The sequence below is a fragment of the Acanthaster planci genome, linkage group LG16 (assembly GCF_054643075.1).
Source record: "Acanthaster planci isolate LZ-2023a linkage group LG16, COTS_SCS, whole genome shotgun sequence".
NCBI lineage: Eukaryota > Metazoa > Echinodermata > Asteroidea > Valvatida > Acanthasteridae > Acanthaster > Acanthaster planci.
This window is the reverse complement of record NC_141792.1, coordinates 12,754,343-12,770,143: the sequence shown is the minus strand read 5'-3', so window position 1 is coordinate 12,770,143 and position 15,801 is coordinate 12,754,343. Positions and strand designations below refer to the sequence as shown.

At 40.9% G+C, this 15,801-nt stretch overlaps 1 protein-coding gene and 1 long non-coding RNA gene across 2 annotated transcripts in view; one reads left to right on the top strand and one right to left on the bottom strand.

The window, feature by feature from the left end:
* Positions 1–5,413, top strand: part of LOC147796517 (uncharacterized) — a 76,634-nt gene extending 71,221 nt beyond the window's left edge. The window contains exon 3 of the long non-coding RNA XR_015427963.1: positions 5,326–5,413. This is a non-coding gene — a long non-coding RNA (uncharacterized LOC147796517). The remainder of the gene's footprint in view (positions 1–5,325) is intronic.
* LOC110979114 (somatostatin receptor type 5-like) lies at positions 1,619–14,018 on the bottom strand. Its single transcript, XM_022234656.2, has 3 exons — positions 13,704–14,018; positions 6,173–6,465; positions 1,619–5,502 (listed from the first exon to the last, which is right to left on the bottom strand). The coding sequence occupies exons 1-3, from the start codon at positions 13,885–13,887 to the stop codon at positions 4,768–4,770; spliced, it is 1,212 nt and encodes a 403-aa protein (XP_022090348.2). The 5' UTR covers positions 13,888–14,018; the 3' UTR covers positions 1,619–4,767.
* Between the last annotated feature and the right edge of the window lie 1,783 nt (positions 14,019–15,801).

The window sequence follows — 15,801 nt, the reverse complement described above, 5'->3', positions numbered from 1 at the left end:
ACGGGTTAACTTGATTGGTCCTGTAGGAGTTGCTGTTATTTTCTGTCTTGGTTGACATGCCGTTAGCTTGGTTGATGGAGATTGAATGCTAACCTATTAGATAGAGACTGCGTTCACGTTTGGGCGAAACTTGGTCAGGTGCATGTTACAATAATGAATCCACAGTAAAGGTAATTTTGTACCAACATGAAATCATATGTGTTGCTTGTTTTGGATTGGTCACTTTGCATGCTATCGAAATACTGGAAAATTTCATATGCCGGTGAAGACATCCCATCAGGCCGTGGTCTCTCCTGAACCACGAGGAAGTTACAGCCAAGCTTTCCGCTCTTCCTCCCTCAGAAGCCAAACCCTTCCTTCTTTTGGGACGATTAAAACAAAAATTGGGGGTGAAAAGGAAAAGAAAAAAGTCAATCTGGAGTGTGAAGGGAACCCCATCTCGGAGGAACTCAACTGACAATCTGCAGACGACCCAATCCACCATGGGATGAACATGAAGTCAGAGCTGTGAAGCAATATCAGGACCTTGACCGCTCGACGTTACCATGCCGAGGTCCATTGCTATGATCAAGTTGGATTTATCACAGTGTTGTGTGTTAGCGTTACGTCGATCTCTTTTGTGCCAGCATTGCACATAAAACGAAACAAAGGAGGAGTGAGTAGAAATGGATAACAAAAGATAAAGATAAAAATACATATTAAGTAGTGAGATTGGGGGGGGGGGTGCATTAGACTTCCCTAATGGCAATTCAATCTCAGATGAAAGCGTAGGTTTGAAAGATCTCTGCAATGTAATATTCTCGATTGACAACAGCCATCTCACGGTCACGCACAAATATGAAGTTTCTTTTAAATTGATCACGTAACAAAATAAGAAGAATACAAGCGTCTTTGAGTACGAATTAAAATAACACAAACTGATTGAGCTTTTCTTTCCCATCATACATCGCGTGAAAGGGCCAAGATAAAGTAGATGCACTCTCGGAAACTCTATAAGCTGCGGGGTATGGCCACAGCGCAGACAAAAGAGCATTCTGCATGGAAAATTATTTGGACAAAATCAAAAAGAATTCCTGAGTCAGCAGCAAATGTACAAAAACAGCCTGAAAGAAAACAGTAATTGAACTGCAGAATCTCTCGTGGACGGCAGACAAAAAAGCATCAAGAAACAAATACACGAGAAACAAAAATACGACCTTGACACTAAAGACAATGGCTCGGGAGTATTGATACAGAGAACCTTAAAGACAAATCGGGGAAAGATTACATTTTACGGAATGCCAAGAGTTAGTAAGAAAAGTCGGTACTGGGAAACAATAGATTATGCATTGTTGTTATTATTATTATTTATATGCGATTAAAACTAAATTACACAGGTTAACAGTGTACATAAAGTAAAACAAGGAAAACCAAAATTGCAAGACTGAACAAAGAATGACGTTTCCATGCTGTCTCAGAGGCCATGAATGATGATCATGAGCAGTTTTGCAGTTTACGTTTGACTCGAACTTATTTTAATCGTTTAATTCACCAGTAGAATACACATAAACTCCCAATCATCCGTCGGAGTCAAGCGAGAAACTCAGCTCTGCATTTTAGAGACTTGAATAGTGTTTCGGGTTTGTTGGGTTGTTGGGGTGTTTGTTTGTTTGTTTGTTTTTTATGTAGCGCCGATTTCTCAACCTTCTGGACAAGGGTCCGGATAGATAATGTTCCTATAATGTCCTCCGCAGCAACATGGAACTCTATGCTCACAGTCAATTACGGAGGTAATACTTCTCTCGTTGTCCTCGACTTTAATGAGCTTGTCTCATCTGAAACATCTTGTTAGTGCAGTAATTACCCCGGTGTTTCCTTTCGATAGTCATTACACTGCGCCCCGTTGAGAGAGATGACGACAAATTGATGTGATCACCTGCAAACCCTGTAGTACAGGCTTCTTATTGGTGCTTTGGACTTCCAGTGCGTTAGCTCCTTTATCTTGCACGTAACGAGCGTACGGCTGGGCCGATGCGTTAAAATTTTATAAGTCGAGGATTGTCACAGCTTTGGTTTGTTTGTTTAAAAATATTACACAACAGTCGTAAAATAGCTCCGACAGAATTACGAAATTTTAGTTCAATCACGGCTATATAACTACAAGAAAACAACTAGTACATATGATGTAGAGTGCCGTCACGATATCAACCAATGAAACTCAAAATAATCGCCATTTTTTGCCACCGGTCTGTGTTTCGGATATTTTCTGGCAAGATAAGTTGTTTGTGCAGCGATCCCACATCTTTTTGTGTTCAGTCTTTCAGGTGGATGACGAGATGAAAGAGAATTTTTAAGTTACAACGAATTAGACCGGTCACTGCTTCATGTCCCAATGGCACAAGAATCCATAGTTTCACATTTGATAGGAGGCCTAATGATATTTCTGAATGAAACTCAATGTAACGATTATAAAGCTGTGCCTATTCTGGCCACTACTTGGTAAATTTTACCACTCGAACTGGATTACAATCGGTGCCAGGTGGAGCACGCGGCTATTTAGTGTTAGACAACTACTTTTTATCAACTATTTCCTCCTCTCGCACTCCCAAAACTACCATCCACTTTGTAGAGAGTTTGTTGGGGAATTGGGATACATTCACAAGCTCCAAGTATGATCGTTAAATCACTGTGCAGCTAATTGGCCGTGATGTCTCGCAAACTTCCGACAGTTTTGCATACTTTGGACACCCCCAAGGCGAGCAAGTAGACGGGAAATAGACTTGATGGGCTTTCTCTTACCTAAAACAATCCCACCTCATGCACCTTATGTGACAACGATTCAAAAATCCAAATTAGCCTAGACGATGTGTTCGTATATCCTTCCCTAAAGGGGGGGGCGGAAATGATCTTCAACAGAACGATGTAACCTTCTGTTTGAACCTCGCGGACAGGTTGAACGTGACAATTATTAAAGGTGCAAGTATCACTGTCTTAATGGAAGTACGGGATCATTACCTTCTTAAATTGCTACAAGATATGGAATTTAAAATAACGACTAAAAGCTTTCGCTCCTTCAGCAAAGTCTTTTTTACTGTCAATAATTATGTAATAATCAGGGCTGGATATAGGCATAGTTTTTTTTAACATCCGCTTACATTTTTCTACTGGCTACTTTTCCCAACGTTAATTCCCAACTAATGATTAAAAAACTGTGATCAAGACAGTTATATGAATACTGTTTTATATTTCCGTTTCGGATGGTTTTGTTTTGCGACCATGCAGTACTCGATTATTTTACCATAGGTTTCGAGAGTTTCAAAGATACATGCCTGAAACATCGATACATTTTGAGTATGCATTTCAGTCAGTTCCCAATCACTAAACAACATTCTATTTCTTATCCGGTGCGTAAGTGAGTTCGTCAGAAAGGCAGACGCGCCCCGATTTGCAGGCTCCCATTGGATGATCGCTGAAGTTGCGCGTTAACTTCCGGTTCCACGGTTCCATGTAAACGGCGATCAATGCAGGCAACTCTATGTGCAGTGCATGTGCGGTGGGCGTGGTTTAAACTGAAGTGACGTCACACTCACGAACAGGATAACTGCAGCATTGATTATTATGTTTATTTTCCCGCCTTGGCGCATACGAAAAACAACATTTTTAGAGTACTCATTACGGTGCCTGGACAAAACCATATTGTTCCAAATACTAATCAAAAGATTTACCACTAAAACAATAAGTTCCAGATTGCCTGTTCACATTTGTGTTTCCACTTTGAGACCAATTTAAGATATTCCACGCACAGACCCAGAATACCTACAGATCGAGAACGGCGGGCGGATGTGTTTCATGTTTAGTCCGACTAAATAATGGTACCCACACCTTGATTTCTACACGTACTGTCCGTCTATGGGTAGTTCATGTCTGTGGTCCCACTGCCTGCTTTTTCGGTTCTTTTTTTCTGATGATAGCGCCTTCTCCCGGGTCTCTGTGTCCCTTCCAGTGTGTTCAATCGAGCCGAGGGCGTCTTTCAATTGATGCAAGCAAAGAGTTGCGGCATTTTCGGCTTGCACGATTTGCATTCATAAGCCACAATGTCTACATACGCTTTTACTCAAAAATATGTTGTCACGTCACCTCAAAGCACTCTTTAAATCTACATTAATTTGAAGATCGATAAGCACATGACTACGCACAACAGCTTACCATATTGGAAACGAAATGGCGTCATGCAACGCGTAATCCGCCCTGAGTTGAAGTGCATTCCCACCGGCGAAAGAAGGACAGATGATACGAAGTTTTCCAACAGGGAAAAGAGTTCTGCGTGCACGCAAAGACCATTATCCGCTCCTAGTGGAACACAAAAGGGCTTGTTCTTTTTGGTACTCATCGCATAAGCGCGCGTTTATAATCACTATGTCTCTAATCCGGTTCGTAAGTGTGACGTCACTTCAGTTTAAACCACGCCCTCTGCACATGCACTGCACATAGAGTTACATGCATTGATCGCCGTTTAGATGGAACCATGGAACCGGAAGTTAACGCGTGTTATACTGTACTTACTTCGGGATTTTAATGTGAATTCATTTTCTCTCGTAATTTATAACTGCCAGTTTATTGCGTTCCTTTGTACAAGGGTATAGTAGGCCTATATTTCAGCCAAAGCTTAACCTGAAGATTCGTGAGGGATGCGTTCCTTAATCTTTCCTGCCTTTCACTTTTGTGTGACCTTTCATATTTTGTAGCCTGCCTGTTTTGAAAACAATACAGATTTACTCGGAATCGAGGTTAGATATTTGTGTTGCAACACTGCCCAGTCGGGTTCTCTGGTTTCGAGTCGTTCACAAGTACACCGTTCCCCGTTTGGGTTTCCTTGACCACCGAAAAAGAACAGTCAGCTGAAATGACAGCCACTCTAATTTGTGTTGGAATGAGCGGTGGCTCAGCGCCTTTATCTTCAACCCTTTCGTTCACGTCCCCGCTGCTGCACGTCGTGCAATTCATCGCACTCCCCGCTTTTGTCGTCCCCGGGAAAAAGTGCGCCAGGGTAGAGCAGCAGAACGTCTCCCAGCACGTCTTACGGAAACTCGGATTGATAAAGGAATACACGATCGGATTCAGGCAGCTGTTTACGAAGGGCAGCAGCAGGCCCACGTTCTTGATTTGCGGGGGCAACAAGCCTGGAGCGAGAGGCGCGAGTAAATTGTAAGTGGCAAAGAGAATGTAGCAGGTGACGTACACCACGAAAACTGTCAAGAGCGTCTTGGCAGTTTTCCAGTGTGAGTTGCGATGAGGGGAGCGACCCATCTGCGAACTGACGAATTTATTGTTCTTCCACACGTGCAGCACGATGATGACATAGAGGGCAGCAGTGACGATAACCGGCACGTAAAACAAGACGACGTTCAAGTAGATAGGCTTGAATGTAACAAACCAATCACCGAAGGAGCTGAGAACGAGCTTGCAGGCAAACGATAGCTTCCCTGGGTACGTTTCAGCCTTGCCGTTTCCACCATATATGCTCTGAAGTGGAAAAGAGGTTGGTAGAGTGTTAACAATATTTCATCTAGGGTCAAAAGTTATTTTGGCTGTTTCCGTCATGAGTGGTTGCCTGAAATGAGCGTTTTCCAAACGAGTGGATTCGGCGTAGACCTCAGTTTCGCTGGTTACAGTCAGAGCTTGAACATGTGGTTTCGAACACTGCTGAACGCACCAGCAAAATCAATGTCTAAGCCGAATCCACTCGTTTCAAAAACGCTCGAAGAATGCGGACTTGGGTTCTGTCCGAATCAAGTATGTCGTGCTACGGCTGTGGTTTTGCCTCAGCCCTAGGGATTCTTGTGATTATAAATGGCATCTGTCATTTGGATTTCAAATTGCTCTCTTTCAATAAGAATTCTCTTGACAGTCATGACGTGATATGAAATGACAGAGGAGCTCAGAGTAAATATGAAACGAATTAGAAATATTTCAGCTCAAGGTTCTGCCCTTGAAAGTTTTTTCCTGTACACATTATGTATCAACATTTTATTTAACATGCTTTGTGAATGACGGACTGAATGAATTGACTAGTAATATAGAAAAGTTCAGAATTCAAACCAAAACAGCATGTAGTGGACAATTCACAGATAAATTTCATAAGCAGAGCCACTTGCCACTATCTTTAGAACTTAACTCAAGCTGTTACAGTTACCCGAAACATGACTGCAAACGGTGCAGACACGAGCAAAGTCACTACCCACAGAGCACCGACGACCATGCGCGTTCTCCTGACAGTGAAGCGCGTCTTGAAGGTTACTGGGTGGCGCACTGCGTAGAAGCGGTCCACTGCGATGGCCGTCATGGTCAGAACGGTGTTGTTGAAACCCACAAATCGAAAGAATCGATGGACAGAGCACTGCCAGTCGAACGCCCACAGGACTGGCCACGTGATTGGGAAGAATTCCGTAATGTGGAAAACCACCACGACTAGAGCCAAAATATCTCCTGGAGAGGAAGAAAGGTAATGGCCACTTAAATCATCAACTTAACGCTCTGTGGACTGTAGACAAGACATTTGCCATGATCTGCCGCCAGAAGGGGAGGATAATAAGACACAATGAGCCAGTTTGGTATTTAAAAAAACCAAGGTCATTTGGAAACAAAGCACGCGCGCGAGTCCTTTAAGGGCCACGCTGATTGGGTAGACCTCGCACGCGCGTCCGAATGACCTCGGACGCACTTCGTTTTGGGCATGCGCTGTCGGAATAGCGAACTGGTAGTCTGGATACCAGACCCAATGATTCTGACTACTCTACGATTCAAGGGTCCGGTATCACCCAATGTCCACGTGACCAAGACTGGAGGAATTCCTCCAGTTTTCCGGAAATAGCCGAATATTCCGAAGTCAGCCGTCTATACTCGGCATGTTCGGATGGCACCGTTGATGTTCGGATATTCCCGGCCGGGCAGGTAGGCTAGCTGTTGAACGTAAACTCCCATATCCTAATGGCAGCTATTGATCCTACAATATTTGACTTTACACTGAATCTAAGGTCTCCTCGGTATAATCTCCCCAGAGGAGAATCTAGGAAGAATCAGGGCCTGACGAGGACTTGTGACCCCTGACCCTTGGGTCGTATCTACTTATATCCGTGAGTGATGCCTGACCTGAGATTTCTTATCAAGAGTCGTCAGGGAATCTTTGGGCAGGGAACTAGACTACCCGACCTGGCTCAATTGGGTAGTGGGAGACGTGAAACACGTGTATGAAGCATGCTTGAAGGGACTACATTTCAAGAAGGCAACAAATTATGATCGTAATTACCGACAGTCACAATCGTATCTGATCAAATTAATGTTTATACTTGTCATTCTTTCAGTCTAATACTGATAATGTAAGACCGTCCAAATTGATGAATAGCTATTAAGTAATTTCTATCGCTTGCCGCATGCTGTGCTACGCCGACTGCGTCAAGACCTAGTCACTTTTTCCCTTTAACTGAAAAGTGACTGTACTGGCAGAATTATTTAAAAAAAAGCTTCACGTTTTTGCTGTTTGCCATTTTCGTATTGAATGTTGCACAACATAATTTCTTCAGACTGTTATTCTGGTACATGCTTCGTAAAAGAACCACTTGTAGTTTCGTATTCAGTCATTCAATTAGAGTAAGGCCTTGTGTTCGTGAACATAACGCAGTTTTGGCAGTACGATATTAACTCAGGAATCCCCTTTCCAGATACGTGCAACTTTTGAGAACACTTCGTTAGTTCTTGTCGCTCATTGATTTAATACTGGAGACGGCGATGCTGGTTGAATTTAGGGGAAAATTGGCGAAAAATTGAACAAACTTTCACCGCTTTCTTATTTGATCGCCCTTGTGCTTCGCCTTCCGAAAGTGCTAAATCGACAAGTGCCCCCAGTTAACAAAGTTAACTCTCTTGCCTTGCTTTCTCGAAGATGACACGTTCTTTGAGATGTTATTAAATTACGAGCAAGCTGTTCATCCTCCAGTCCGCCGCAGGGTGACCTACTCCCGATTGGACGATCCCTCTTGAGAAACACTTTTTTAGTACTCATTTCGTTGAAATATATCAAGCCCACGCCCAGAAGATATCGTGTGCCCTTTTTCTATTGTTGTCTTTCTAAACTGTTTCCACTCATGTTTCCGCAGTTCCCTTGCTGTCCAGTGGCTATCTGTTATAATAATTAATGATGCACCTTTTTATAAATCATAAAACTTTGGATCGGTATTTTATAATTATAAGAAAAAGCTTCACTCCTTTAGGGGCGTAGCAGCCGTTTTAAAGATGGGGGCTCACTTTACATACCCCCACCGTGCCATTTTGTGATCATTTTTAACATTTTAGCTCCTCGCAGACAAATATTGAGGATTAGAAAATATTGGAGGTGGGGCGATCGCAACCTCACCTTTTTAGGAGCGTGAAAGCCAAAGACCTAGGGAGTACTGGCCCCATTGAAGAAACTTTGTTTATCATTCATCCTTCAACATTCGAAATGATATGTGCATGGATTTTTAGTTATAGTTTAGTTTAGTTTATGTATTTCCATATTTTAAATGAAATATTCACATGAATTGAATATCGAAATAACAGAAATGATGTGAGGATTTCAGATAAGAAGCAAATGCTTGCACAAGATCTGATGTGAAGCCATTGCAAAGCCACCGTAGCTTTCATTAACAAAATGGGGGGGCTAGTACCTTCCTTAAAATGGATGCACTTAAAAATGCCCTACATTAGGCACAGACGTAGACTGATAAATTAGAAAAACTTTCATTAGCACTGGTGTCCTTTCTTTGACGGGCTTTTTTTATTACCATGGACACATAAACCCATGTACGACGTATATTACACAATAACAAAACATAATTATGGGCATTTCACGCAACAGTGAAAATGTATGTCTCCCACAACCGAGCTTATTGGTATTTCAATTCATAAACAAAACAATTCCAAAAATTAAAGTGGAAATTATAGTAACTGCCATATCCGAAAAACCATTTTCTGTAAAGACTTCACTTTGTTTACGATTTATGAAATTACACATTTGCGCACTAAATTTGGCACAGAAGTAAAATGACAAATTAGAATAACTTTCATTAGCACTTGTGTCCTTTCCTTTATGGTCTTTTTTATTTTTTGGACACATAAACCCATGTATGACGTATATTACTTAACAAATTATAATTGTGGGCAATTTTACGCAACATTGAAAAAACCGAGCTTACCTGTATTGGTATTTCAATTCATAAAAAAAAAAATCCAAAAATTACAGTGGAAGTTATAGTTACTGCCACTTCCAAAAAAAGAAGATTTTCTACAAAAACTTAACTTCGCTCCGACTTGATCCAAACCGACTTTACAGAATGTAGCCTACTGAAATTATGGAAATATCCTCATTTGATAATATCCTCATGTGGTTGCATTATTGCCAGCTGAATATCAATTTAAACAAGCTTGTGGGTGCTCCGGTGTAGAAGTCAGCCTCCAGTAGCCCTGCTAATGTAACATGCTGACTGACACAGGTTGCCAGTCCGTGTATCTTTTTGGATCTATTCAGAAACGGCAAGGGTCACATGGAATGTGCTCAAAGATTACTAGCTGTGATTCAAAGACTAAGCGGGGTTCATGGGCGTCGCGGGGGCGGGGCAAGCGCCCTCTCGCCCCCGGAGAAAAATTGAAAATAATAAAGGGGAAAGCAAAGGAAACGAACACGAGAGATCAAGGGGGCGAAAAATCACCAAGTCCTCGAAAAACTTCAAAAAGGACCCCTTGCGACTGTTAATTGTTTTTTTATTTTTGAGCTGATGAGTGCTTTGTCCCCCGGAAAGTTTTCATCTTTAAAAGAAGCGATACGTATGCTGATGTTCTCCAGTTTGTACAAGAATCAGATACTCCTGTACAGGCCAGAGGTTACCGGCAGTGTCAACGACAACACCAGCAGTACATGTATATCGATTTTTAAATGTACAAATGTTCGGGAAGAACGGAAGCGCCCTGCAGTTATTTTCACTCATAAAGGCGGCCTTACTCGGCGTTACAGGAGTCACTCGTACCTATCACGGTGCGTGTGGCTTTACAACTTCATTCGGTGGAGATTTGCTTATATTAAAAGGAATTTTAACTTTCCAGATTTTCAGAGAGTTGTCGGTTTCAAAGGCTTGGTTTCCCTTGAATGGTCGAGTTAAGCTCTGACAAGTCTTTCTGATGTTATTGCTTCTTATATACAAACATAAGGTTGGATCCAGAACGAAATGGGGGGGGGGGGCGTACTGGAGAGCCATAAAATTTAAAAAAAAATCAAGTAATCTTGTATGGTCTTTCGGAGGGGGAGGTTATATTCAGTAGGGCTTTTGGCATTGTTCTCGAAATGTAAGGAATATGATTGACCACAAACGCAATTCCTCTCATATTATTTACTTTTTTTTGGGGGGGGGAGGCAGGCAGGAAGGAGGAGGGAATAGTCCCCGTGGATCTGCACTTTGCACAACAGCTGATTGGTTGAAGTAACCTTGTGTTTGAAAATACCCATTTGATATCAATCATTTGAAATTTGAGTTAAACAATCCGTTGCAGATTAGGGTTAAAGGCTTCAGCTTATTTAGTTTGATTTACGGGTTTTCTCTGCAAAAAAAACCGAAGGAACTGCTCTGCCTTGTGAACTGCAGCTCAACTCTTTTAGGTGCATTATCTTTGTAGCTCTCGACCTTTTGAGTTAGAAATTATCCTCCTCTGGCCTAGCCATAGACTTACGCCATAAAATAGACAACAGATACAGAAGAAACAGATCCAAAGGGAAGCATCCATAAAATGGTTTAAATGGATGTCACGCCCCCCCCCAAGAAAAAGAGTTTACGGTAGTTAAAGTGGTCATAATATGGTACGGTGGGCACAGCTTTGTAAAAAGCGCCCCATTTGGTGAAAAGGCTACCACATCCCTCACAGCTTGAGCTCGAGAAGACATCTTAATTTTGTCGTTCTGTTATTGAAGAAGACAGGACAACTTGTACAAATCCCATTTCAAAAGTTCACGTGAGACGATTTTGGCTTTGTTGTCAGTAGATGGAGTGGTTTGTATTCATTCACTCGAATTTACCATCCCAAGTATAGGAGCGACTTGTTTCAAAGGTGAATTCAAAGATAAAAGTTCAGCCACGCTCGTCGTGTTTCCTGACAACCGATGAATACAAATCTATTGATTCTTTTACCACTTCGGAAGTCTGTCTGGCTTCTTAATAGCTATAAATCCAGAAAAATAGAAAAAAATCAGGAAAGCTTTTAAGATGGATTATTCACCCTTTTTTAAATGGACAAAATCTTCACATTTATTGGCTATCACGACAGAGCTTTGTACAAGAATAATACCCTCAAGAAATAATTGACTGAAAAATGCACAGGAAGGATACATCCAGAACTCTCTAGTAAAATGCCTCGTTTTCTTTGACAATTGTTTTTTCTTGTCAATCCAAGGTTTTAATCTTGGGTTGGCATACTACATTTTGATGGCGTCCAGATTTCATGTCTGTCACGGCGATAGTTTATGAAACTATTAGGTTTTCTTCCGAGCAATAGTCGGGACAAAGACTGAGATGTTATCAAGACTTTAAGACTAAAATGCCTTTGAAATTCTTTGGAATGCGTTTGATTCAGTCGGACTGAATTTACAAGCGAAGACTTGGACCTCTTTAATTTTGGACCCTCTATTCAGGAATGGTTTCAAATTCTTTACAGCGGTACGACCGCCTCGATGTTAGTAAACGTTTTTTTTTTCGGAATAGTTTAAGATAAAACGGGGTATCGTCAAGGAGACGGTTTGAGCCCTTATTTGTGTCCTTTTTGTGCTGAAATTATGGGTATGCTTGTTCGTAATGACAACATTCTTAAGAGTATTTCAGTAGAGGATAAAGAGTGTAGGCTTTCTCAGTATGCTGATGATACAGTATTCTTCTTAGATGGTACAGAACAGTCTTTTGAGAGAGCTTTTAAGATTTGGGGTGATTTGGTAATGTTTCTGGTCTCAGAGTGAATATAAATAATACAAATGCTGTGTGGATTGGTAGTAATTAGGGACGTCAGAAACACCTCTGTGAGCATACTCATATTCATTGGGTTGGCCCCGAGGATAGTCCTTGGCATTGATTTTACTCTCAATCTTGATAACATGACAATCATAAATTATAGTAGAGTGCTTGAAGCCACCGCTACTCTAATCGATCATTGGCCTCAGAGAAATGTAACGGTTCTTGGTCGAGTCACAGTTGTTAAATCACTTATCTTATTTACATTTATTTTTTTGATTTTGGTTCCTCCAGATCCGCCCGAGACATTATTAAGAGTTTAAATGCTATGCTGTATACATTTAGATGGAGGGGGTGGACAGATTTGCTAGAAATCAGATGATTCAAGATTATAATCATGGCGGTGTCAAGATGGTTGATTTAAGTTTATACATTGAAGTTCTTAAGTGTACGTGGATCCGTAGACTTGTTGAATAGCAACATTTCTATCTGGGTTTCTTTGTTTTATAAGATTAGTAATATTCAGAATGTGTTGTTTATTGAAGATGGTCATTTTAGCATCACGTATTTTCTTCAGCAGGTAAAGTATCCAAATCAGTTTTGGATTGACGTTTATAAAGCCTGGAGTCATTTTGTTCAATGTCATGCCTCATCTCAAGGGTAGGATGTGCTTGAAAATGTTTTGTGGTACAACCATAGAATTACAGTTGGCAATAACTGCATTTTTGGGCTAAAAAAGACTTTATTTCTTAAAGTGACTTGCTCGATAGTGAAGGTCACCTCTTAAGCCTAGATAGTTTATGCTAAAATATGACATCAGGACCAACTTTTTGGAAAAAATCTTTTCGTAGCACATTGTCACGGGTCAACTCTAATACATGTTTCCCCTTATTCCTTTTAATTTGCAGTTACTTATGCTGGACAAAAAGGGCTCTACTTGTCTGTATTATAGTCTTACCCCTGCAATTAAGGTTGTCTGTAGGTTCATTGATTGATGAGAAATGAAGCTGGCTTGTAAGTTTCCTCTCACTGAATGGTTGGAGTTATGCTGTTTGCCTTTTCTGTTAAGATGTGATACTAAATTGCGATGGTTTCAATGTAGACTTACTCACAGAATCTTGGCTGGTAACTCTTATTCCTTTTAAAATTGGTAAAAGAGATAATGACTTGTGTTCTTTTGTCAAGCTGAGAGTGAAACCTTGATACGTCTCTTTTGTACTTCTGAGTTTTAACCCTTTTTTGGAACCAGATCGGCGATTGGCTTAAAAATACTCTGAACATTGATATATTTTTGGATAACAAAACTATCCTTTTCGGAAGATTACTTAAAGGAAGATTACTTCCCGAAATCTCCAGTAAAATGCCTCGTTTTCTTTGATAATTGTTTTTTCTTGTCAATCGTAGGTATTAATCTTGGTTTGGCATACTACGTTTTGATGACAAAGAGTCAAACACCCAGATTACATGTCAGTCACGGCGATAGTTTATGAAACTATTAGGTTTTTCTTCCGATCAATAGTCAGGACAAAGACTAAGATGTTATGAAGACTTCTACGACGAAAAAGCCTTCGAAATTCTCTTCATTCCTCACAACAAATGTCCTTCAAAATTCTGAACAAAGGGAATGCCTGACATAAATTGCTTCTGTGTGACAGCGGGATCTTTGCAACTGCACGACTTTGTCTTGATTTAATTGGCACTCACCTGCCGCCAAACTGAGAATGTAGATAGCAGCATTGGACTTTCTGTACTTGGGCTTACTGTAGACCGTCCACACCATGGAGTTGCCGGTGAACCCCAGCAGACATACCACGGTCAAGAGGGGTACCTCGTAGCTGGATTGATACCCACTGCTTTCCTCTCGGTCGTGAGCCGAGGAATTCTCCATGAACAGTGAGTTCTTCTCTTGGACGGGGGTGTCTTTTGTGAAAAGAGGAGAAGTCCAACTTGAAGGTCCTCCACGAGTTCAGATTTAGCACTCTGCGGGTCTGGCTTCCACCATCTCGTTTTTATACTCGCCAGATCAGGTGATGCGGCATCTCTGATAAAGGTTGGCTCATCTTTCACCTGTCGTCTAATTATGTCCGTGACGTCGTGGGTTTGATATAGGTAGTTCTTAATGAGGAGTGTTCGCTTCTGCAATTTTGCCCCGATTTATTTGTGTAAACAGCAAGTTCATTTTCCTTATACCCAAGTGTCTATAATAATGTAGAGGATAATTATTTGAAAATTGCCTCTAAGTCAGAGAATAAAACATGTACTTCAGAAATCAAACAAGTACTTTTCCTCCAAATTGACTTGATGAGATGAGAAAACTTTTTTCATAACCATACTGACTGGAAAGATTCACACAGTCAGTTTGTACAAGCCTGCAAGAAACAGTCAACAAAGTGAAAAGGGGAAGGAAGATCACCCCAACCAGTCTGCAACTTGAAATAGATAAAGCCGTGTAACAGTGAAGGTATGTCTCGTGTACAGCGCCACCTACCGTCGCCTGGTGGTGTCCCAGCCCCTACACTTGCTCCTTAGCTCGTCGAATTTTCAACATCCGGGAAAATGTCATAACAACCCACGACGCACAAAATACGTACTTCAGGACATTTACATTTTCGATAATACTTCTTCAAAAGTACTCGAAAGATTCATCAAGATTGCAGAGACAGTTTTCCAATTTTCCCGATGATCTTGATTTCTTCTTCTGGGATGTCATTTAACTAGTGTTGTTCAAAGACAAAACCGGCGATTTTTAATCAAGTAATTGCGCCGCAAGAGTCCTACAGGTAGAGGTTTTTATGGACAGTGTGTCCCTATAGGCAAGCTGATCGTAACAAAGACCTCCACCTCATTTTGGCTGATTGAAGTCTGAAGCTGTTATTTTCCGAATCGGATGGCTACTTCTGCATGCAAACTTTCATCGTCTGAACTTCCCTTGACAAAGTAACAAACATCGCTTTCAAACTGCCATTCAAAAAAAAAAATTGCCTCCGCGATTCAAGATGTGACTTTTGCTGAAGTTCACTAAAGGATCTCGTTTGTGATATCACTGATTAGTTTTTATTTTCTGACTCTACTTCATTCTTCTTTGCCCTTTATCAAAAAGTGCGCGGACAGACCAAATGTCAATGACCGACGAACATAAGCACTTGTCACTGGAGAACTGTTACTATTATTTTTCAAATTTCATTGTTCTCAATGGTGTTCTCAATTTACAACTTAACATTTAAAGAGGCCTATTTTGATGTTGGCGTTTCTTAATACATGTATGTAAATTGGGTAGATATTCAAGGCAGACTGTGACTAAGTGATACATTTTCAATTTCCCCCTCCGTCTTTTAGAAATAGTTTCTTCCTATAACCCGTGGCCTTGTCATTGCATAAGATACTCAACATGTATGGACCTTCACTAAAGTAAAGTATAGAGCTTTGTGGTACTGAGAAAACTGACAACTGTTTTTCACCACACTTACTAACTTTCGATTTCACCGGCAAAAAAATTGCATTTGATCAGGGTTTTGTTTCCGGAGAAATGTGTCTATCACGCTTCTCTGGTGTTTATTAGTGTAGATTTCTTTCAATATCACTTTTGCTTTATCGCATTCGCTGCCCCAGTAGTTTACTTTTATCCCGATGTCCCTCCGGTCTTACTGTTTCCTGAAGTTCTTCTGAGAAAAAATGCTTTTATCCAAAATGCTACAAAGAAAAAACTTCAATTATTTATCCCTGCTGGGAAATGAGGATTTTCAGAATTGGCATAATTGAAAAGGAGGTTAACTTTCTTCATTTTGGCAACCTGGTGATAAAA

Coding starts and splice junctions, on each gene's coding strand:
- LOC110979114 (XM_022234656.2), bottom strand. CDS start 13,887: ATGGAGAATTCCTCGGCTCACGACCGAGAGGAAAGCAGTGGGTATCAA. Junction 6,466..13,703: donor CATTCTCAGTTTGGCGGCAG/GTGAGTGCCAAT, acceptor CTTCCTCTCCAG/GAGATATTTTGGCTCTAGTC. Junction 5,503..6,172: donor CGTTTGCAGTCATGTTTCGG/GTAACTGTAACA, acceptor TTTCCACTTCAG/AGCATATATGGTGGAAACGG.